We start from the raw sequence: 25037 nt of genomic DNA, 5'->3' as shown, positions 1-25037 counted from the left end.
AATTACCCCCTGAGACTTCACCGCAGCAGAGTGCAGGAAGTCAGGGACGTAATGAACACCAGTGATTATTTTTTGAAAAGAAGGGTTTTGTCCAAATGTGTCAACCGGTTTTTAAATTATTGAAATTTATCACAAAAGAAAAAAGAAAAACGCTTGTCAAAGTTTTGTATCAGCCAATTTTAAACTTCTTTAGGTTATTACCACATTGTTTTCTCAGATATCCATAATTTGTTTCCATAATTCTCTTTCATAACTCTCTCAACACTTGTTTCACCACTTCTTGCAGTGGCTCATCAGGAGAGAGACTACAAATACAATTTTTAAAAAATCAATAGTGGCATCTACAACATTCGAACACATTATGTTACTTATTCATAGATATTGGTAATTTGGCTGAAATGTCTTGCTACTCACCCAAGAAAATCTTTTTCACTATGGTGAGATCATTGGTCTTTGAATAATAACTACTCTGTCATTTGTTCCTCATTATTTGGTCATTAAGCATTTTTCTTCTGGTTAACAGCACAAGGTACCCAAAAGAAAATAGAAGATAATAGTATGTTTAAGTGAGGAGGCATTTTGTAGTCCTCAAAATCCTACAGTGTTATTTAGGTTAGAGGATGATGCTACATTAAAGAGAGCTTCAGCACTTACCATTTAGTATTGGCCACGATGTGCCAGTTCAGTCCTGATGTCTCCCACTCAAGGCACAGGACTGAACTGTGATTGTTACATTTTCATAGCGAGAAAAGGCCATAGTGCGTGATGACGTCATGCGCAACAGCGTGATGATGCGTGATAACGCAGTGACGTCATCACTTTGCGTGAAATGCCTATTTTGAGAGAACAGGGATTTACACAGGGTTACATTATTAGTTTTGTGTTTTATACCACATGTCAAAATGTGTGCATTGTTTGTTGATTACTTTGCTGATAGTTGTGTTTTGTAGATTTTTCTCAAATTTTGAATAAAGGATTTTTGCACCTCTTTCAACGAGAAACATTATTTAAAGGGACATAGTACTTTTTCAGTAGTATTAGAATTTAATGGCTATAATACGTTTTGGCGTCATGCATGAATACGTAATGATGTCATCAAGTGTAAAAGGCGACCATGGTTGAACAAAGGATTCTAATATTTTTTAGGACTTATAATCAGTTTATAACTTTGGTTCTGATTTTTCTACACAACTTGTTGTTACAAATATTAATATCTCTACTAATTTACATTCACTTTTTATATTCACATTTTAACATCCTTATAAGGAGAAAAAGAAAGAAATTAGACATTTAATAGCATATGGTATAGCTTAATTAAATCATTTAGCTGGAAAAATTGGGTTATGATTCCCAGTCTAACTTATTTGGTCATTTAATCAAAGCCAGTTGTACATTTCAGAATCAAGAGTTCAAACCTTTTTCACATGTATCCATAATACAAATCCATCGAGCTTCCTTTCGGCGTAAGAGGTTTTCTTTGTTTCCTCCTCTAGGTAACTGCTTTATACTTTCAAGACCAAATACTTGTAGGTTCTCAATTACAAAGTCAGAGTGTTCTGTGCACACAACTACTGCAAGGGGATACCTCAAGTCTTTATTACGAATATCACTCAAGTGTTCAAAGATTCTGTTTTTGAGGGCCCTGATCGTGCTTCCAATATAGAGTTTTTTCCAAATACACCGGATCCCATAAACTACAAATTTAGGACTTGGACTTATCATATTTCTGATTGTAAGTGCTTGATGATAACAAATGATTGGCGAATCATCCAAAAGTATTATCTCCCTTTAAATACTGTTTCTCTTTGTAAGAGGCACAAGAAGCCTTTTTTCAAAAATTTGAGAAAAATCTAAAAAACACTATCAGCAAAGTAATCAACAAACAATACGCAAATGTTGACATGTGGTATAAAACATGAAACTAATAACGTAACCCTGTGTAAATGCCCGTTCTCCCAAAATGGCCGTTTCATGCAACATGACGTCACTGCGTTATCACGCGTCATCACCCTGTTGCGCATTATGTCATCACGTGCTATGGCCTTTTCTCGCTATAAAAATGCGCCGATTAAAGTTCAGTCCTCTGCCTCGAATGGGAGACATCAGGACTGGACTGGCACATCGTGGCCAATACTAAATGGTAAGTGCTGAATCTCTCTTTAATGTAGCACCATCCTCTATCGCAGCCTAAAGAACGCTGTAGGATTTTGAGCACTACAAAATGCCTACTCACTTGAACATACTATTATCTTCTATTTTCATTTGGGTACCTTGTGCTGGTAACCAGAAGAAAAATGCTTAGTTACCAAATAATGAGGAACAAATGACTGAGAGGAGTTATTAGACCAAAGATCTCACCACAATGAAAAAGATTGTCTTGTGTGAGTAGCAAGAAACTTCAGGCAATTACCAATATCTATGAATAAGTGACATAATGTGTTCAAATGTTGTAAATGCCACTATTGATTTTTATAAATTGTATTTGTAGACATCTCTCCTGATGAGCCACTGCAAGAAGTGGTGAAACACATGTTGAGAGCGTTATGAAAGAGAATTTTTGAAACAAATTATGGATATCTGAGAAACCAATGTGGTAATAACCTGAGGATTAAGTGTTTTTCTTTTTTCCTTTTTGATAAATTTCAATAATTTAAAAACCAGTTGGCACGTTTGGACAAAACCCTTCTTTTCAAAAAACGATTTTGCTATGAGGCAGTCACATTAACGGGATTGACCTTTTGATTGACAACTGGAACAGGATACTATTACAAACTGTGTGGAATTGCTGTGGGATAGTTTTGTTTTGACTGCAACTGGTCTTTACAAAAAACATAAAACACCAGTGATTTGGCCCAAAGATAGTGGGAACCCCAGGTTGTGCCGACAAGTACATTGGACAGTTATGAGTGCCATTTGACTACCAACCAAGTCAATATAAACAACTGAATGCACAATTCCTCATGCCTGAAATGTCATAATGGGGAAAGCAAGAGCAAATGAGACTGAATGATAATAAAGAAGCTGAAAGACAAGATTTGCATAAGTCTCCATGCATGAAGAGTTTATATGGGGAAATTTGGAGCAAGCATTGCCCTAAGCAAATAAGTGTTGATGAAGTTGAAAAGTGAAACTTGAACACGTCTTCATATGTGAGATGTCCATATGGGGGAGCTGGGGACACGTGAAATCCAAAGTCAAGGAAGTAAGAATGTAACTGTGCTATGCTAGAAGATAAAGAAAGTGAACATTATAGAAAGACCTGGTGAAACAAACACATCAGGCAGTGAACCCTTTTTAGAGAAAAGATACCTGCCAGTAGAGTACACCAGAGGATCTGCAAGATCCAGAAAGGGGGACCCTGGCAGGGGAGTATACCAGGTAATCACTAAAGCCTATGACAGAGAGAGATACAGTGAAAGATACCTGGCAGGAGAGTATATTAGGAGATCTAAAGAGCAAATTGAAGAATTCCTGGCAGGGGAGTACACCAGGAAACCATTCTTGGAAGCAGTGTGAAAGAAACATTTTGCCATACTGTAATCTGTGGAGTAGTTGTGAAAGAGACATTTTGCCATGCTGTCACTGGTGAAGTAGTTTTGAAAAATAGACATTCTTGCAGCATTTCAAGATGAAGAAACTTATTTTGCTACTTTCCAAACAGTGTTGTGGGAAAAGACATTCCTACCATTTCTGAGGAATTGTTGTTTGGAAAAAGACACTTTTTGCTATTCTTAAGACACTGCTTTGTGAAAGAAATATTTCAGCCATCCTTAAAAACACAGACCTTAAGAAAGACACTGGTAATCCTACCTGAGATATTCCAGGGGAAGGGACCCCTCCTGGGTGCAAGAATTATTTGTTGAATTTTATTTTTGGTTTCTATACCCTTTTTATTAAGTAAAAGTAAGAACATTTACCTTGCACCTTTGATTATCTATTTAAGTGTTAGGATCAAATATAGTTTGGACACAAGGACTGTTTATATAATTTGTACGACAAGACACATACTGATTTTTTGTTTCCTAGGCAGGGAAACTCCTGTTAGGATAGGGACAGAGAAACCTTTATCCAACCCCTTTTCTTTAATAAAAATGTCTGATGCTGAAAATATTACCAATTTGTGTCTGCCTCTCATTTCTGACCCCTCACAATATCCACCTCACAGCTGGTTCAGAACCCTCAATCACCTTCACCAACATACCTGAATGGTATACTTTCGCAGATTTACTCATAGATAATTAGGATGAAACTGGTGCACTGTTGACAGTACAATTAGTCCATAAAACATTTTTAGAATGACACTCAACCAAAGGGTTCTGTACCATAAACATTTTACTCAACCTGCCTAAAAACTACTCAACTATGCTAAGGGTCGAGTGGATATCACGAGCACTGTAATTAGTAAGAGTAAAGGTCAGAAATTACCAAAAGAACTATTCTGTGATTCATGTGCCTCTATTGTGATACTTTGGGTTAAGATCAGGTACTCAAGCAAAGGATTAATCAGGCCTTTCACTGCCAATTGACAATTTAAGTAGAAATGTATTATAGTTGGTTTGTTCTTCAGCATCATACCGCTTTGAGAACATAGGTGGTTTGGGCCACCTAGAAACTTAAAATATTCCATTTGGGACACTTGGATTTCTGGGCATGTGGAATTCATACTTAATACTTTCTTGATGTATATGCCACCAGCTCCTTATTTTTAGGTGACTATTGGAGGAATGTCAGTTGAAGGAAGACGTTTTTGTGTCTGTGCACAATAAAGTGTGGCACGGTTCAAAGCAGGACATGTAGGTACAGTTATCTAGGACGTTTTATCTTCAGAACAAAAAGGACTAATATTTCCCTAAACCTATACATCCAAGCCCTACTCTATAATAGAAACAAGTAAAAAGGGTGCTTTTCAGGATGTCTAAACATAAATGAAGTCCTTGGTCCGGAATCTTACCTCTCAGAAGAAAATAACAAGTCAACAGATACTTACTTGTGGGAACTGAACGCTGAAAGGGATAGCTGCTGGCTTCCAACTCTCAACCATATAGCTCTTTACCATAGGCACTTGCCTTTGTTTACAGTTCAAGTTGTGCAGTTTGTGGCAGGCTGGAATGTTAATCAGGTATTCCAACTAGGCCTAGTTGTGTCTCTTCCCCACTCTGGGTTTCTTTCAGTCTTTCTCCCTTCAAGGATATTTTCTAGTCTTTCTTGCGTCCCAATATTGGGTTCCTCCCTCTCTCCCCACTCTGGAAAGGTCCTCCTTCTCAGTCCCATACTTCGGATTTCTTTCAGTTCCCCCGTGGCCCCCTCTCCACTGTGTACTGTGGGGCTTCTCTCCTTTTCACTCCACACTCTCAAATTCTTTCAATCTCTCCCCACTCTGGGATGTTCTTCTTTCTCAGTCTTCAGTCTGGGTTTCTTTCAGTCCCTCCCCACTCTGGGGCTTCTCTCTTTCCCACTTCGAACGTTCAGGTTATTATAATCTGTCCCCACTTTCCTCCTTCTAAGTCTCCAGTCTGTGTTTCTGTTTTTTTATTTCTCCCCCATGTTGGCGTTTCGTTTTTCTCCCGGCTCTTGAATTTCTGCTGTTCCTCCCCTCTCTGGAGCATTCCTCTTTCTTTTTAATTTTTTTTTTTTATTTGTATTTGGTTAACCTTTTACAATGTTACAATTTTACAAAGCATGTCACAAATGCTGCCCATTCCCATTCAAGCCCCATAGATAGTATCTCGCTCTGAGAAAGTATTCTTCAACAAAAAGATCTAACAACTTAAAGTTGTCTTCCTTTCGCTTGTAGCACATATCGAGTGGATCAATCAGCCGGGCTCCGACTCCCTTCGCTTTCAAAGACACCATAGGCCCCCCTTTTTTCGGGCTCAGACCTTCCTTTCACTTATCGCAATGTACTTTGACATGAGTAACTTCAATACCTTATGTTTGTCACTATTGCAGGATCCCCTGGACCGGGCGCAAGCTTTCAATTGTGCTAGGGATTTTTCTTAAACCCTTGCAGGACCATTTCGATCTTTCTATCCAATCTCAAAATTTCTATTTGCAGTATACCTTCCTGGCAGAGATCTTTCGACTAGGCACCCAAGTGGTGCCGGACCACTCTGCTATCATGTAAAAAAGGGGGGGTCTTTCTTCCTGTCTTCCCCAATGTTTCACTTTTATCTGGATCACCTCAATCACGGTTTCACCAATCCTTCATCAGTGACACTCTCGCCGCTGGCAACTTTTGTTCAGCACAGCTCGGTCTTGCACAAGTACTCTCAACTCACCAGCTGCCTGGAGATACGTCTCCCTCGCCATGCCATAGTCTCTTTCTCGCTCTGAGTCGGCATCTTGACTTCACATTCTTCTCTGGTCTCTCAAGGCTTCTTTTCATGCACTCTGGCTTTCCGGGTCCTCTCTGTGTTCCTGACCTTCTCCCCAAAAGTTTGTAGGGTTCTCCCTCAGTCGGGTTCGGACCCCTCCTTAATATTTTGCACAAAGGTCTCCCACAGCCAGGCTCGGACCCCTCTGTTTTCACAAAGAACCAGTTTTGGACTTCCAGTCCCAGAATGCATTGCAGTGTACTTTGCTCCCACTTCAAAGCGCCCCAAAAACGGCATTCCATGGCTTTGTGAGCTGCAGGAGTTTCAATGGGGATGTGTATTGAGGTCAGGGTCTCACCGCCTGCCCGTTAGAGACCTGGGCTCGCCTGATTGTCCTAGGGGAGGAGCTCTGGTGTGGCACCACCAGGAGAGCCTAGCTGTCCCTGGTTTTGCCCCCTGGAGGTACAGTTCCCACTCCACACTGCAGCCTCCCCTGTATTCAAAGATCCTGTGTCTGGGCAGTTTTCTCCACCTCTAGGTCTACCGTCTCTGCAGCTCACTTGGTCTTCCTCTGGCTTCTCTGCACCTTCCAGCATCCCCAGCTCGCTCAAAAACGTTTTTTTGGCTGCTGGTTTTTTACTCCCAGCTAGAGTTGCTTGGAGTCAGGTGTGAGTAGTTGTCCCTCTTTGCCTGACTCTGCCTGACCTCATTATCGGGACAACATGGAGACCGCCCATAGGAATTCATGACTCCCATCAGCATCTTCTTCATCTCAGTCCTGTGTATTTCAATAAGGGAATGGGATTATGGGAAGTGTGGTGTTCTACAAAAAAGGGATAAAGATGTATATTTTTGTCAAGAAAAAGGGTTTGAAGGTAGGGTTGTTGAAAAGTGTGTTGGAAAGAGGGGTAAAACTCATGCTGGAATTTAGGGAGGGTCTTTGTTTTCCCTGATGGTTTCGCCTTTTCCTTACAGAAAGGTACTGGGGAATTATGGGACTCTGTTGACAACTGAGGGGATGTCAGGTAGGGGTGTATCGGAACGGGAAGAATACCATGTCTCGCCCGAGGGCGTGTCTCCCATAGTCCCCAAGGACGCCCTGGCCTGGTGATCATCTCTCGCTCGTCCACCCCCAGGGTTGGGATCGAAGAGCGATGGCCCTCCCCATGCCACCTGAACAAAGGATCCCTGGGAATAGCCTGGGAGAAACACCTCAGCTTTCTCACACCTGTTAGCCCCGGTTGGCTTCTTGAAATCCTACCTCAGGTAAAGAGTTTGTTTGAAAAACCCTCCTAGCAGTAGGGTTGTACAGGTAGCTTACTAGTTTTCATTTACAACCCTACCTTGGGCAGTAAGGCCCTCGTGAGGGACGGAGTACCACTTAAAATGTATTATTTATTTGGGTTTTTGTGGTGTGCACCTGTCACCTTCTGAATGCTTCAAAGCGCTTGTCGGGCTTGTGGGTGGTATCAAGTTGGAAAGTTCTGGGTTCATACAGATAGGTCTTCTGCTCCCCTTATTAACCAATGGCTTTTTTTGGCCATGGCAGAGGAGCAACTTGCAGAAGGTTCTCCTATTGGTGGGGCCCATTTCTTCATCAGAAGGGCTGAATCTGTGCTCCCTGTTCTTTGCATTATTGTATATGTACTTTATGCCAATGTTGTCATAAATGCAGAACTATAGGTACCAAAATGCCAAGATAAATAGGATGTGTTGCCCCCACGTGTCCTTGGATAACATGAGTCGCCTGTAATATGTGTAGGTCATTGTGCATAGCACAATTAAATAAATGCTTTGTGCAAGCAGTTTGAAACCCAAGAGATCTAACTATGCCCAATGCGATGAATGAGTGGCACATCTTGCACGGTTTGCTTCTTTGCATTCTGGCACTTGTAGTTTTGCTTCTCCATCATAAATGTGAGGCTGCAAGTGGCAGCAGGCAAGAGAGATAAGACAAAAAAAGACATGCCACTCACAAGTGAAGTGGGACACCTTGAGACGCCTGTATGCTGCTTCCTCAGGGCTGTATTGCCAGGGAAAATACACTTTACTTTACAATGCAGTGCTGCATAAAGATCATGGTTTATTTGACTTGTAAATCCAGCAACATGCTCTGCACATTGTGAAGATATTTAGTTTTCCTTTCCTCTCACAAATTCTCAATTAACTCTGGCCTATTTTTGGGAATGGCTTTAATATTGGAGTGAGTTGTTAGTCTTAAAACAGAACATTAGTACGTTTCAAAGATTGGAACCTTTGTACACGACAGGGTCACCGAAGGTAAGCATTTTCCATCAGTTGCTGCCTGCTGGAGAGAGCTGGATTGGGACAAACGTTCTACATTATTACAGCATTGAGAAAAACAATTAGTCACTGATCACACGGCAAGGGGCTTTGATCGAGGAATCACATGCATGATGATTGTGACTCATCTTCCAGGACAGGACACTCTTCTCCTGACACCAGTGTCAATAGTGGAGAGTGGGCTTGAAGTAGCTTGGATATCAGCGCACTGCTTTAAACAAAAAAAGACGTATTGAAAAAGTAATCGCTCATGTTGCAGGTGCAAAGACGCTTCGTTTTTTTAAATGGCAAACCACCTGTATGACCAGCACAGGGCTGTGGAAGAGTACAAAACGACGTGTATTATGGTGATTCTAAAAAAGCCGCTGTCGAAAGTCTTTAAGGGATATAAATGTACTCCATTGTTAAAGTAACAATCACAAAGATTGTATTACTGTGCGGCATTGGGGCTTGCATTGATGTACACAATGCAAGCCATAGAATGTAGCTGGCTGGTCTGGAACCTGATGGTCCTCAAGGTTCCAGGAGTGACTGTTGGACACACAAGATGGGAGATCAGCTTGGAAGGATGCGTTTACTATAGCTTCCTATCTCCCCTTCATATACAATCCCTGTAACACAATAAAGCCTACTTCTTATTTATACTCACCTGCTTCCAGTGTGCTTCCTGCTTACCTGATTAATGTATGAACCCAGATACTACATACTGCCATTGAAAATGAATCGGATAAACTAATGCTTGATTGTTTTGGCAGGTACGAGAGACGGTGGTTAAAGGTCTAGAAAATACTGCAGGTAAGCAGCTTGATAGGATGTTTGGGATTGGTTCATACAAATGACTGTTAGAATGCCTCTAGCATGCTGTTTGAAAAATAATAGACTTAAGACAGATAACCATTGCTATGTGTTTCAGTCTCAGTTATTTCATACTGAAGGGAAAGATGCTGGTGTAGAGATCAGGAAAATTAAGAACTGGGACCACTCTACAAGCAGAGTTTTGTTTTTATGCAGATTTAGTATTTTTTCCTGTAATTTCATTGTTATTCTTTAATCACAAATTAAGAGGCAATGCTTCATATACTGGGGTTCAGCTGGAGTGGTAATTCATAACTGGGGATAGTCGAATCTCTGATTTGTACACGCACTGATTCATCATTCCAAATGATGGTGTTTTATAAAAAGCCTTTTGGCATATGGTATTCGAAACTGAACACCTTTCACTCTAGATGTTAGTAAAAATGAATTTGAAATAAACAGATCCTGGATAACTACAACTACGGAATGGGAAAATAGGAAATCCATGGGATATCAAGGAGCTGGTGGAACTATACCTCATTTATTAACATCATAGTATACCCTCAACTTCTATTTATGATTTGTAGGCTGCGTTTTGCAAACAAGACAGCTTCAAGACGCCTTAGGAGGAAATGGTATGGTGTACATTGTGGTGGGGAGCGTGATTAGTGTAAAAAGGGAGAGGTCAACATACGGGAAACAAAGGAAAGATGGTGCTTAGGAAGTTGGCTGTGCTGTGAGGAGCTCACGCAGCCCAGACCCAAAAAGTACAGATATTTCGACCCTCGCCGTGACCTGGCAGTCATGTTCTGGTGTGTTGCCCTATGTTGGGAGCGGAGTGCCTCTGAGAAGTTTTTATGCCTCGCATCCCCAGCGGTTTGGTAGCAGGGTGTCCAACTGCAGCGCAGAACTGCAGCGCAGCAGTGCGGGACTGGCACTGAGGGCTGCAGCGAAATACAAAGGCCCGGCGGCCCAGTGAGGAGTCGAGGAGGGCTCTTGCAACGATCAGGCAGACGATGGTTCGGGGGACAAGGAGCCTCGGAAGGCAGGAGGTCTAGGCGGGCTATGGTGCTGAGCAGTTGCCTTGTGAGAGGCTGTCAAACGATCAGGTCCGTGCTCGGAACCCTTTCTGCCACCGGTTCACGCAGGAATGGACCCCGCAGTCTGGACCCGAGTGTTGCTGGTAGGGGACAAACCCAGAACTTCTTATGTGGCCAAGTGATCTGGTGCACAACCTACTGTGTTGGAACCAGCAGCCTGCGCCTGCAGTGGGGAAGCATTCCTCCAAGCTTTTTTCATCTTTCGGCATAATTGTGGCTGAATAGACACAGAGTGTGTCTCTAAATCTTGCAGCGTCGTTGGGAAGGGAGCTTGGTGCCTGACAAGCGCGGCAGGCTGGGACTGGCACTTAGGGCCATAGCGATAAACAAAGGCCAGCGGCCATGTGAAGATGCGAGGGGGCTGTGGCAGTGACCTGTTGAACTGCATCCCGGGGGACAAATAGTCTCAGTTGGCGGGAGGCCCATGCAGGCTGTGGTGCAAACCAGGTCACCAGAGAGAAACAGGGGTGCACCTCTCCCTGCAGCTACTCGGCTTCACTCCCAAAGGATTTTATGCATACTCGGTCCCCTGCACGCTGTGACCACGAATACAAATCCTGACTTCAATTGCCCTGGTAAGCAATTATGAATCACATTAGTCCACCCTCCTCCCTTGGACATTATGACTGATCAAATTGCTGCCTGCTTCTTTCCTACCTGCCTAATCTGAAATCTCTTATTCCTTCACCAACAGTACTATGCATCATAATGGGCCTCATACTGATTGCTTCTCTACTGCCCTCTTAATGTCCTGCTTCGTAAGAAGAAAAGAAAAAAACTATTCATAACTCTTTTCTATTCTCTGTTGTGCTTCCAACTGTGCATCCACCATTGTGTAGTGCTTTTGATTGCTTTCTGGCTAAAATCAAATTTAGGTGTACTTCCCACAGTGCATCCACTTTTGTGTGCTGCTTTTTTTGAGCTATATGGCTAAAATCGCATTTCGGTGTACTTCCAACTATGCATTCACTATTTGGTACTGCTTTTGAGTGCGTTCTGGCTAAAATCAAATTTAGGTGTGCTTACCAATGTGTTAGTGATCTTTAAATCTGGGCATTTCCAATGTGCTCACTGATTTCTGTGTGCTTGGCCTCCTGGTGTGATTCTATCGTTGCATAGTGTTTCTGACCCTCTCCCCTGCAGCCCCTCACCCCCCCCCCCCCATGGTGCTCTCTGTCTCTCCTATCTTTTCTAACTGCTTCTCCATTTCCTACCCTCCCTCTCTCACAAGGTCTGGAAGAAAGAAACTAAAAAAGACCCTCCTGAGTTCCAACCCTGGTCTGCCCATTGCAGACACCTACATCAATGCTTCAGACAGACTATCACTGACATTCTCTTTGCTGTTCCTTCTTCTAACCTATGGACCCCCCATATGGCCTCTGTCCTCTCCCCTTTCTCCTCCTCACCCATTACTGGTGGAACCAGATGGGAAGTGATCTTGGCTCACTTTGCATCTTCCAAAAGCACCATTAATGTCTACCATAATGGCACTATCATGGCTCAGGGCTCTCAGCCCAACCTTCTCCTTCTTGACAGGTGTCTTACTTCTCTCTTCAACTTCTGCCCTCTCCGTCCACCCCTCTTTCCCTCATCCCCCCTCTACCTTCCCCTCCAGTGGTGGCACCCAACACTGTCCCCCCTCGCTAATCTTTCAAAGGGGGCAACCAGCTTCACATAGCTACCCTCAATTCTCGCTCTGCTGCCAAACACTCCTCTGACATCTATCACCTCCTTGAAGACCTTGACCTTGACTTCCTTGCTCTCACTGAGACGTGGTTCAAGGCCAGCTTCGTCACTGCTTTTGACACTCTTCTCCCTAAGGGCTGCAAGATTCTGTCCAATCCCAGGCCCTCCCGGTCTGGTGGTGGAGTGGCTCTGATCTTTCCTGAGTGGGTTCCTGCCTCCATCATCCCCACTGAAACCTACTCATCCTTTGTAAGCCTAGTCTGCAAGCTGTCTGTCTCGTCTATTTTCTCTCTTACTCCCGCTACCATCTACAGCCTCCGCGACCAACCTCCCTCTTCCTCTAGGAATTGGCCCACCTGTTCTCCTCCCTTCTTGCCTCCTCCCCCAAACTTCTCTCCCTTGGGGATTTCAATTTCCATCTCGAATCTCATGATGTGGCCAATGTTGTTCTCTGTGACCTCTGCAACACTCTTTCCCTCACTATCCTTCCCTTGGCCCAACCCACTCTGCCGGGCACACCTTTGATGCTCTCATTTCAACAGACATCCCTCTCTCCAACTCTCTCACTACCCCTCTCTCTCCTCGTCTGACTACTCTCTCCTCTCTTCCCAACTTGACCTCCCGTGACGCCTGCGCATGCACTGCCAGTCTCCTCCTCTGTCATTCGACCTATAAAACCTGTGTCAGTCGCTGCATTTACCTCTTCCTTCATCCCTCCTCCGCCCCCTTCATTAGACTCATCTTCTGACTCTGTTCTAGCTAACCTCCAACTCTCTATCTCTAACACCCTGGACATCCTTGCCCCCGTCATGAGGATCTGCATGAAGCCTGCCTCCAAATGCAACTCTTGGTATGATTCATGAAATGCATGTGCAAAGATCTAGGGCAGAAGTGGCAGGCTTCTAGCTCATCCTCTGACAAATCGGCCTGCTGCCTCCTCCAAAGGCAATACCGTCTCTCCATCTGTTCCAAGAAGAGGGCTTGTGTCCAAGCCTGCATCGCTGGAGTCACCAATGACACTGCTGAATTCTTTAAAACCTGCAAGGAACTTGCCAATCCTCCCATAGTCTCCTACTCTCCTCTTCCCTCCCAGGCCCTCTGCTCTTCACTGGCCGCTCATTTTTCTTCAAATTCTGGCCATCCTGTCCTCTCTGTCATCAACCCCTTAAGCACTCTCTTATGCATCCTCTCCTGAAAAAAGCCATCTGCTGACCCTTCTTGCCCGGCTCACTATCACCCCATCTCTATCTCCCCTTTTTTGGGCAAACTCTTGGAGAAGCTGGTCATCCCCCCAACTGACCCTCCACACCGAAATGACAGGCTGCCTCCATGACCACCAGTCCAGTTTCAAGGTAACCAGAGGCATGGAAACTGCTCTCCTGAACACCCGTGAAGACCTACTATCTAACCTGGACTCTAACACTCCCTCTGTCCTGATCCTCCTCAATCTTTCTTCTGCTTTTGACAGTCAACCACTCCTTCCTCATAAACTGTCTCCATGATATCCTGGGCATCACGGACAGGGCACTGGCGTGGCTGACTTACTTTCTTTCTAACAGACATTTCCAAGTGCAAATGGGTCCTTTTCCCTCCTCCACCTCACTCTCTACCTCTGGCGTCCCTCAAGGCTCTATCCTATTGCCATGGTTCTTCAACATCTACCTGATCACTCTGGCTCACCTGATCTCCACTTTCTCCCCTCATTTCCAGTGTTACGCAGACAACACACAGCTCTCTTTGAAGCTGCCTTACCCTTTCTCCTCCTCCCTACCCGATTGCCTGACTGCTCTTGAGGCATGGTGCTCTTCCAATGATCTTTTCCTTAATGCCAGTAAAAGAGAGATCCTTCTCAGTGGGATGCCTGCTCCTTGTTTCCCCCTCTCTCTTGCCAGTCTCTATGAGTCCTCTCCCCACAACCTCACCCACTTGTGAGGCAAAAACCCTTGGGATCATCTTTGACTCCTCTCTCTCTCTTTCTCTCCACACATCATGAACCTTGCCAAGAAGTCACATGTTCAGTGGCATCTCCTCAATGGCATTCTACCTTTCCTCCCCTTCCCCCAAAAGCTCAACGTCTCCAGAGCTCTGGTTCTCTCGAGGCTAGACTACTGCAACAGCATCTTCCTCAACTTGCCTCTTTCCTCCCTTCACCCCCTTCAACTAATCCAGAATAGCACTGCAAGACTTATCCTTGGTCTCAAGCCCAGGGACAGCATCTCTCCAGCTCTACAATCTCTCCACTAGCTCACGGTTACCTCAAGGATCAAATTCAAGACCCTTTGCATCATCCACAAGGATAGCTGAGGCCTGGAACCTCTTTTATATCCAGCTTTCCCTCCCTAAGTACCTCTCGACCAGAGTCCTTCGGTTTTCTGGCTCCAACTCTCTGCAGATCAAACTGTTTCTCCAAGCAGAGAGTGGGAGGTAGATCCCTTTCCTCGGCTGGCTCCTCCCTCTGTAACAGCCTTCCTCCCCCCTCAGACTTGAGCTAGATCTTCTTAATTTCTGTAATCTTCTCAAGACTTTCCTTTTCTCCTCTTCCTTCCCTCACGCCCTCCCGTGCTAACTCTACATCTGCTGCTGGGACCGCGGCCTGATCCCTTCAGAGTCATACAGGGGCCAGACCACCCCTACCAGTCCCCCGAGCATCCTTTCTCAGCACTTGCCCTCAGCCCCCTTTTCCCGGACTTCCCATCTTGGTCCTCCCTGTCTACTGCACTAATCCTCCATTCCCCCCTCGTCCCCCTGGCCCTTACCGTCTTGGCCCACCCTGCACTTGCGTTCCCCCACCCTTGAGGGTACCCCACTCCTGCACTTCTCCCTCCACCCCCTTGCACTTACCGCCTTGTCATGCACTTGTATTGTAGGATTGTCACAAAGCCAATATAATCGTTTTTGTTCTACGTTTTTGATTCCCATGTGCCCCCCACCCCCATTTTGTCTTGTGGCGCCTGGAAACACCTGTGTATAGGTGCCATACAAATGTCCAATAAATAAAGAAAGAAAACTAATAAGTCACAGTAGGTGGGTCACCTTCCTGATTATACCAATGCATCAGTAGGACAATTACATATGTGTCAAACATACAGTAAGAGACACCAGGGTATTTGGTAACGCAGCAGGAAAGGATCCCTGGTAGTAACTTGTAAAGACACAACTTTCCTGGACTGCTCGGGCAGGCAATGTACATTAAAAAATACTATTATCAAACAGGAAATCTTTTAGCTGTATATATATCGACCACATTCTACCAAAAGTTATGTAACAAACAATGCTTTAAAACAACTACACATATAACATATAAATACACTCAGTTAATAATCCAAGCATTAACCGGGACCCTAAAGTGTCAAATGCTAAAATAAAGTGTTCCCATGCTTCTAACTACCTTAGTTAATACACCTATTCTCTCTTCATGTGCAAAGCAGCATGTGTGAGAATCACTAGAACTTCAACAAGGGTTTTGGAATCATTTCAGTTGTTTGTGGTGGGGTAGCCGACAAACATCACTATTCGTCAGAATTGTGGAGCCCTATGCTTCTGAGAGCCTTCCAGTCTATAACCTTATTTTTTATTTTTTAGGTAGAATCAATGATTTTTGTCTGCGCCCAGGTCGGGTTTCACACGCTTCACCCAAACTTTACTTAATTATGCTCAGTCAATATCATTTTATTGTTCTAGACTTGAGCTGTCCCTATATATTGGCCCTGCACTCTGGAAAGAATGTTTGTTCTTTGCTGTGAATATGAAATATACAAAAATGTATTAAATATGTGTTAAAAAATAGACTTTAGCAAAGCGTGTCATGATTGTATTCTCACTACTTACTTTGCATATTCTACGCCTTCCTCTTCTTAAATCTGGTGACCTCTATTGATAGAGCAACCAAATCTGTAACACACATAAGTGATCAAACCATTAAGTACTGCTCTGTGTCAAATTTGTTTCACGTTACGTTCTTTTAGCAAATGTTCTCAAAGTGGCATTGCACTATTTCGCATCTGCTCTCTAGTTCTTTCTGTTCTGAACTATTAACACACCCTTAGGTCTTAGTAGTCAAACATCCAACTGCATATTCGTTTTTTTATATAAACAATTAGTCATGTGGCTGTATCTAACTTGCTGTATAATCCAAACACTTACTTGGTGTGTTGGCGTGAGGCGCACTGTCGAAGTCTTAGTGGGTGTCGTAAGGCATCATCACTCTTTCCCAGGTCTTTATAATCTGCAAAACACAGGTTTTACATCAGCTGCCAAACCCACATTTTCCCTCGGTTGACTAGTTAACTACATGCCATGTAAGGCATCTCACTTACTTTGAATCAGCAAGCTGGTGTGCAGTAAATGTTGCCTCACTGTCGCTAGCCATGTACAGTAATTTGAAAAGGCAGCGGTCCGCATGCTACCGTTCCGGAGTTTACTAAATGTTTTGCCATGGGTAACCTGACCACGTGGTCGCTCCTCTAACGAGTGTGTATCTACACTTTGCCTTGCACCATCTTGAGCTAGTACCGAGCGGACACACATGAACATATCTGTCCTATTTGTTTAGACCACTCCATTCATTAGAAGTTAGATGTACTGTTAATATTTGTGCAGATTAAAATAGTTTTCATTAGATAACTACTGGAAACTGGTGTACCTGAGTACAGCAAATGCAGCATTGGCCAACGACAGTATTGGCACAACAGTATTTTTCTAACTAGGTTGCCATACATTGCAATTGTCCATGTTACTGAAACACTTGGCAACAAGGAAAGACATTGATTTTAACTAGTATCGCTCCGTTAAGACTTTTACGAAACAGCTCGCATCAGTGCGCAGTAGAGATATTTTGGGCCTCATTACGAGAAGTGCGCTAAAAATGGGGTCATTACCAGCATGGAGGAACGAGCGGGTCCGTGCTCGTATGACGCCGCTAATAGCGGGTGATTACGAGTGCGCGAGCACGCGCGAACTCCCATGCCGGTAATGGCCATACTGCCATGGCGCTAAAGGCCCTACAACCCCCCGATAGTGCCATCACGGGACCCGCCGATACCACCTCCGCCTAGGAGGCACCCCTTAATACTGACCCGGTAATAACATCATGCTAGAAGTAACGTCATTGCGTCAGAACGGGAAATGCGCCCGCGGCCATCTTTAAAAACACAATCCATTGCAATCCTCCCAAACCACCAGTTGTGTTCAGGAGAGACCAGTGCCAATCTATTCAACATGTCTAACGCTACCAGGAAATCCAACCCCCGCCTGCGCAAAAAGCGTTTTTCGGATGACGAACTCAACATGCTGCCAGACACCCTTGCAGCCCATGCTGAGGAGATCAACCAGCACAACCTGAAAAGGGAGGTGCAGCAGCGAAAACAGGAGATCTGGGAAGAGGTAGCCCGCAAGGTCTCAGCAGTCGGCACCATCCCACGGACAGTCAAGGACTGTAAGAAAAGGTAGGATGACCTCCGCCTCTTGGTACGGAACAGCCTGGCCAGCAATAGGAGGGAGGCCATGGCAACAGGCGGGGGTCCCCACTCACCCACAAAACTTTCACGCTGGGAGGAGACGTGCAGTACCTTCATACAGATGGCGTCCATCGAGGGCTTCGGGGAGATGGAGATGGGTGCCGCAACATCTGGAGATGGAGGTGAGTGATCCTGCAGATCCCAGTAGGGTAAACCATGACGTAGCACAAGTGATGTGGAAGAGAGTCTAGGCAAGGCAATGCATGTCCCAACACACACATCAACATAACCTTGTCCAGATGGAGGCCCAAACCCTGCCACACTGAAATGCATGCTGAGTGCCAATCCCATTACCAACACACAGCCAACACACACGGACCGTGCCCATGTAATACATCACACAAACCCCAATACAACGGCATGCCACCTGCTATGCAGCATCCCTGCATTGAGACGTCACGTCAAATGCCAAAATGCCCCCTTCATGCTACCCTGTGTGACACACCTGTAAGATATGAATGCATGATAAATGAAATTCTCCACAGCACCATATAATGCATCTTGCATGTAACACCTTCACGGATGCCCTGCATTTCTTCTACCCCCCCCCCAGGCACCGATGGAGAGGATGCCAGTGAGGAAACAGCCACAAGGGCATCCACGTCCCGGCACAAGACAACTCCCACAGGTAAGACCACCTCTGGTGCAGCCTTGCAGGCCACACCAAAACCCAGGGCGAGTGCCCAGGCCATGGCCGCACATGAGGGCCCCACATCAGCACCTGACGCCGGGACCACAGAGCTGGCAACACCAGTGGAAGGCGAGGCCAGTGGTACACTTTTGGCAGCAACAAGTTCGGTGGGCGAGGCAGCAGCCACTGCCCCTCTGAGCGACTTCGGAACTGCAGTGGAGGAGTATGTGGACGAGGATGGACTAACCCATGTGGCATGTCCACACTCCCCAAGCCCCGTGTCCACCCCCCAACCCCACACTCAGCCCTCACCCACCAGCAGCATTGCAGATCCTTTACTACACGATTCGGACCTCAGCACCCCCCTGTCCCCTGGAGAACAGCACTGCCAATGCAGTCCCGGTCGCAGCACCATCAACCACTGCTGCTCCCACCACCAACCTTGAGGCACGGCTAGCAAGGGTGGAGGCTAGACAGGACTCAATGTTGATACTTCTCCGACAATATGTTGCAGATGGGGAGGACACGAGGCGTGAGATTGCCCAGGCCATAACGGCGAACACATCAGCCGTCAATGCCTCTGTGTTGATGATGCGAGACAGTCTGGGGGCCGTCACGCAGGTCCTCACCTCTATCCTGCAGCACATGCAGCAGCCACAACCCGGACCAGCCGTGCAAATCACCACGGCTTCCACCCCATCCACCACACCCCCATCCTCCACACCCGCTTCCTCTGAACCCTCCAGCCCTGTGCGTCCAACAAGACGGAGTGCGAGGCACTCAGAAATGCTGTCCCCGGACAACAAGAAATCAAGGAAATAGTGTGGGGCAACAATGGGAGTGGGTCAGATTGTGTCAGTGGTGTATGGGTGTATTAGGGGGATTTCATTAGGGAGTTTTGGGAGTTCATTGGGGGGTTTTGGGATTTCATTGGGGGGTTTTGGGAGTTCATTGGGGTTTTGGGAGTTCATTGCGGGGTATGGGGAGTTCATTGGGGGGTTTTGGGAGTTCATTGGGGGTTTTTGGATTTCATTAGGGGGTTTTGTGAGTTCATTGGGGGTATATGGAGTTCATTGGGGGGTTTTGGGAGTTCATTGGGGGTTTTGGGATTTCATTGGGGGGTTTTGGGAGGTCATTGGGGGGTATGGGGAGTTCATTGGGGGTTTTTGGTAGTTCATTGGGGGTATGGGAATTTCATTGGGGGGTATGGGGAGTTTTGGTGTTGTGGGGGGGTTGCACATTTCTGTAGTTGATGTTAATACACCCGTTGTGTGAAAAATCGTTCAATGCCTGGACATTGTTCATTTCGTGTGTATTCATTTAATTCATGACAGTGCGTAATGCCCAACTCCCCACATTCCCTGTGTGCATGTCCACATGGTGTCACAAGTCTCTCCCCTTCTCACCTGCTTTTGTTGTTTGCTTTCGACCTTCTGTGATGTCTTCTTTCTCACGGTCCGGGATTTGTACAAACCCGAGCGCTGGTCCTCGGATTCCAGCGTTAGGTTCGCTATCTAACTTGCGGGAACGTTCAGAAGTCCAGGGTGAATACCAGGAAGGAACGCCGTGACTCGAGCGCGGTGAATACCAGGAAGTTCGGAGGTAAGGTAGAGGAATGGAAGGAAGGAAGGTGGATTCAAGGAACCAGGAACCAGGAATCAGAAGAAAGCCCCGAGCGAACTCCGGGAATACACGTCCGACTACAGCAAGCGGTAGCGTTGAGACGCGCAGAGCCGCGGGGGCGTGTCTGTTCTGAAGAGCGTACAGCGTGGAGCGCAGAGACTGGCCAGCAGCATTCTGTTTTAAGCGCCCATGTTGGAAGGATCACTGTACTCAATCCCCTATGGGTCAGGGACCAGGAAGTCCAGAAGGGACGCAGACGACGGTTCATGACACATGCACCCAGTGTACAATGTGTCACTGACACATATCTATCGACGTCCCTGTGGGTCAGAAGTATTCGTCAATCAGTGATTGGCGTACTGCAGGCCATCTTGTACATCACGTACTGGCAATGGTGCTGCTTCTCCTCCGTCTTCATCATCCTCGCCCGGTGCATGCATGTCAATGTCAGGTGCCAGTGGTACATTTCTCCGGACGCACATGTTGTGCAGCATGACACAGGCCATGGTGATCTTTGCCACCTTCTCAGGCCTATAAAGGAGTGCTCCACCAGACCTGCTTAGGCAGCGGAACCGCGCCTTCAACAGGCCAAAGGTCTGCTCAATCACAACACGGGTACGGGTATGAACCCGATTGTACTCCTCTTCGTGGCTGTTCCACGGGTTCCGCAATGGGGTAAGTAGCCACGGCTTCATGGGATATCCTCCATCACCTGCAAGCAAATACAAATAGGTCTATGTGAGTCACTCTGAGCTGCCACCTTCAGGATTCACAGCCATGGCCACAGCTATTTGCTGTTGACATGCACATGTCCCTGTACGTATGCACAAATATTATTTAGATGCATTCTATACTGCAATATGGTGTGGTAGTCTGGATGGCATTGTACAGATGATGCAGGGTGAATTCTTGCATGCTGATGCGGATGTACTGTGGTTGCAGGACGATGTTTTGCCTCACATTTTTGCTGTGTATACTACACTGTGCATGGTCACACTAGCCACATTGCCACAGTTGCAATCACGTTTAGTCATGCATTGCTTGACATACCCATGGTGGCCAGGTTGTGCGTCTTACATGTTGTCATTGATATATGGCATTGGTCCAATGTGTGCCAGTGATGTGTCATGTTCGGGTTGGGAGGTTCAGGTCAGGAGTGTTTAGCTCTGCGTGCATTCTACACTCACCGCCCATTCCCACCCAGGTGGTGTATGCATCCCCCCCATTCCCACCCAGGTGGAGTATGCTCCTTCTCCTCCTGCGTCTCCTCTGGGCTGCCTGTTGCTGTGGCTGTAGTTGTTGTTGTAGTTGCTGTTGTTGCTGTAGTTGTAGCAGTATAGGCATGTCCTCCAGCCCCATGATTGCAACAGCTAGTGTTATCATTTTGGTGTAGGAAGGGATGTGGTGTGTGGGTTTACTCCTTTTATACTCTGACAGGCTCCATTGACTCCACCTGTGGTGATTGTGTGCACCTGTGGCAGTTGCCTTGACTGCAGTTTGCTGTTTACGGGTGGACCGCGATGCCTGTATGGCCGCCATTGTGCAGGCCCTAATTACCGCCCTCGGGATGCCGGTAATTGCATGCCCGCGTGAGCACCACGACCCCCTTTGCCAGGATTTCACATTTTTCTGAAGCTGCCATAAGTCGTACTCCAGACAAGATTATTGGTTAGCCCCGGGGAATATTCTTCCCCATGTCCGTCAATACTCAATCCTCCCAATGACGGTATCAGATCATGCACCAGTGCTTCTACTCGTTAAGATAGCAGATATGCCCCCGGCTAGGTCATCGTGGCGCCTCAACCTAAAACACTCACATACCCAGACTTCATTAGGAAATTGGACAAGGACATAGACCTATTCTGGCACACCAATCTAATCCCAGGATACTCCCCTGCTACCTGCTTGGGATGCTTTTAAAGCGCTCTGTAGGGGGCAGTGCAAATAGTGATGGGCTCATAAACTAAATGGGTGGAGGGAGCAAGAAAACTGGCTTGGAGCAGACATCACACTTGTAGAAACCCAACATAAACAGACCTGGGACCCCACCATATATGCACAGCTCAACAGGATCAGAGGAGAATTTAAGCAGATCACAACTCAAGTGCAGAAGTCTTTCACTAGCTGGTCGCAGACCTACTACCAAGATGCAGACAGACCCCTCCACCTAATGGTGCTCGCTCTCCGCACTAGACAGGCCTCTCAACAAATTCTCAGTATTCGTGACAAGGATGGGAGGTCACTTACAAAGAAAAAAGACATAAACAAACGATTTGAGAAATTTTACTGCACATTATATGCCAAGCCCACTTGCCCCTGAGAATATTACAGTATTTCTCTCCTCACTCCACTTACACTCAATCAGCGACTCACAAAAGGCAGAATTAGAGCAACTAATAATGGCAGAAGAAATCACCCACGTCATCGCCTCATTATTCGTGGGGATGGCATCTGGCCCGGATGGCATACCAATAGACCTTTATAAAATAATGAATGACCGTATGGCTCCACTGCTCGAATATCTGTTTTCGCGGAAGCATTAAGTGGGAGACACCTACCGAACACGATGATGACGGCCAATATTATCGTCTTGCACAAGCCGGGGCATGACCCCAAAGACTGTGGATCCTATCAGCCAATTTCATTCATTAATGCTGATGCCAAAATTGTAGCTAAGTGCTCAGCATGAGAATCGAAAAACTACTCCCCCAACTTATATACAAGGACCAGACCAGATTGATTACAGGCCGCCACTCGGTGGATAATGTTCATGCGACCCTTACACGTCCTTGCGGGACAAGGCAGCCCCAATGAGCTACTATTAACAATCGATGCCGAAAAAGCATTGGATAAAGTCCTGTGGGACTTTATGTTCAGCGCACTTGCAACCTATGGATTCCCACCAGCGCTAATTGGGCTTATACGCATGCTTTACACCCATCCCCAGGCCTCGGTAACCACGAACGGAAATACCTCCAATCAATTAAACCTGTACTCAGGCACCAGGCAGGGATGCCCCTTTGTTCCCCTTTCTGTAGGCACTGACCATAGAGCCTTTTGCAGAGAAACTCTGCAATGATCCATTCTGGAATGGCGTGATCAGGAGTACGGAGGAGCACAGCATATCCCTATACGCTCATGACTTACTGGTCTACGTGCATAACCCCTCAATGTCACTGCCACGCCTGTGTCACCTATTACATGAGTTCGGGCCCTTAATGTGCTATTGGGTGAATTTGTCAAAATCAGAGTTCTCCCTATCAGACCAGACATACCATGCGACCCAGGGGGGGTTACTCCCTTTCGTCTACAGCAACACTCCATCAAATAATTAGGAATTCGTATCGCCTCTTCCATTCAGGAACTTAGGAAGTTAAACTACGCACCCATACTGGCAAAGATAACTAAGGATATTACTAGGTGGAACATGTACGGTACCCAACAACTTAAAGGACGCGTGGGTTATCCCCCTCCTAAAAAAAACGACCCTAGACCCTGAAACACCAACTAACTACAGACAGATTACCACCATACCGTTCCTACTCAAAATACTTGACAGAGCAGCATACCTGCAGATCCAGAACTACTTAGAGACCAATAACCTCCTCGGCTCAAGACAATCTGGCTTCAGACCTAAGCATGGGACTGAAACAGCTTTACTTGATCTCAAAACCCAAATTGAGGACCTTAAAGACAACAGTAAACTGGCCCTTGGGTCTTGACCATGTCCTGCACAAGCACCAGAACTCCCTGTGGTCGGAAATTCGAGTAGACGATTTGTATGTGGGGGAAGAGCCAATCGGGTTCCCGGAGGCCAGCAAGGTACTCCAGCTCCGACGTGCGGAGTGGATATACTACCACACCATACGGGGAGTGATGAAAGCAAACACTACCAGACAGACACTACAAGATACCCCATCAGCAGGTGAACAGGAAATGGAATGAAACCCTACTGAATATCCATGGCTGCGTTCATTCTACACCATCTACAGCAGCCCTAACAACACCAAACGCAACATCACCCTATCAACACACTGATCCAGTTATTTAAACACTTCAATCGACGCAGGCGACATCTACGACTACTTTGAGAATATTTCTGCTATGTCATGTAATATACACAATAGAGAAATTCAATACAAACTAATGCAACAGCTTTACCACACCCCCAGCAAACTGCACCACATGGGCCTGATACGCTCCCCCCGTGCTGGCGCCAATGTGGCAGACTAGGCACGCTGGGCCATATCATGTGGTCATGCCCGCCTATACTAAATTATTGGAAGCACGTACATGAGATGATCTTTCGTGTCTCAAATATCTCCAGTGATCTTGCCCCTGGGCCTATGCTCTTTGATACCAATGACACAGACTGGCATGCATACCCTAATGTGAGACGTATGGCTATTCTTGGCATGCAAGCTGCTGATTGTGCATTTGAAAGCGGCCAGAACCCCTACCAAACATGCTAGCCTAGTTTGTTTCTTAAGGTGTGTACATTAGAATGTGCAGGGATGAGGAGGCGTGGTAGAACCACACAAGCTGACCAAATCAGTGAACTTGTTGATACATACATCAAGTGATGCTTAGGAATACATATGACTATATCCAATCCTGCATGTTAACCGCTGGGTGTTATCTGTTCTGGGTAGTCGCCATTTTTGGCGAGTTGACATGGGTCACAAGTGAGCGAGAAGGGGGAACAGATCCAATGCGATGATGTAATTAGGGGAAGGGAGGGTCATAGGGTGGTGGAAGTGGGAACGGGGGGTATTCTTGATACTGGACCCTTTTACATTGGAAAGCCACTGATGATGTATTGTGTTGATTTATTTATTTTTGCATCAAAAATCAATAAAAAGATGTTTTAAAAAAAAGAATATCTTCAGGGGAAATAAGAACCCCACTTGTGCTATTTGCCACACATTTGTGATTACCATACGTAATACAAGATATGCGCCACTCCTCCTGAATACCCTTTATCAGAAGGGCCGCTCTCCTGCCACTCTTATGTCCCCACTTCTGCTCCACAACTTCAATTCAAATATTACTTCTGGGAGAACAAGAA

The 25037-nt window shown here is 45.8% G+C and overlaps 1 protein-coding gene across 4 annotated transcripts in view; it reads left to right on the top strand.

Moving 5' to 3' along the window:
• The window catches only part of PTGR2 (prostaglandin reductase 2), a 1213270-nt gene that overhangs the window by 1173719 nt on the left and 14514 nt on the right, over positions 1-25037 (top strand). For 3 of the 4 annotated variants that reach the window (XM_069638758.1, XM_069638763.1, XM_069638762.1), the window contains one exon: positions 9374-9413. The exons of the other annotated variant lie outside the window; for it this stretch is intronic. In XM_069638758.1, coding sequence (XP_069494859.1) covers positions 9374-9413 — 40 coding nt within the window. The remainder of the gene's footprint in view (positions 1-9373; positions 9414-25037) is intronic. 4 annotated transcript variants of the gene reach the window in all.

The sequence above is a fragment of the Ambystoma mexicanum genome, chromosome 14, assembly GCF_040938575.1.
Source record: "Ambystoma mexicanum isolate Mex_15411 chromosome 14, UKY_AmexF1_1, whole genome shotgun sequence".
Taxonomy (NCBI): domain Eukaryota; kingdom Metazoa; phylum Chordata; class Amphibia; order Caudata; family Ambystomatidae; genus Ambystoma; species Ambystoma mexicanum.
The sequence above is the reverse complement of the archived record's forward strand: the minus strand, read 5'-3'. Positions and strand labels throughout refer to the sequence as shown.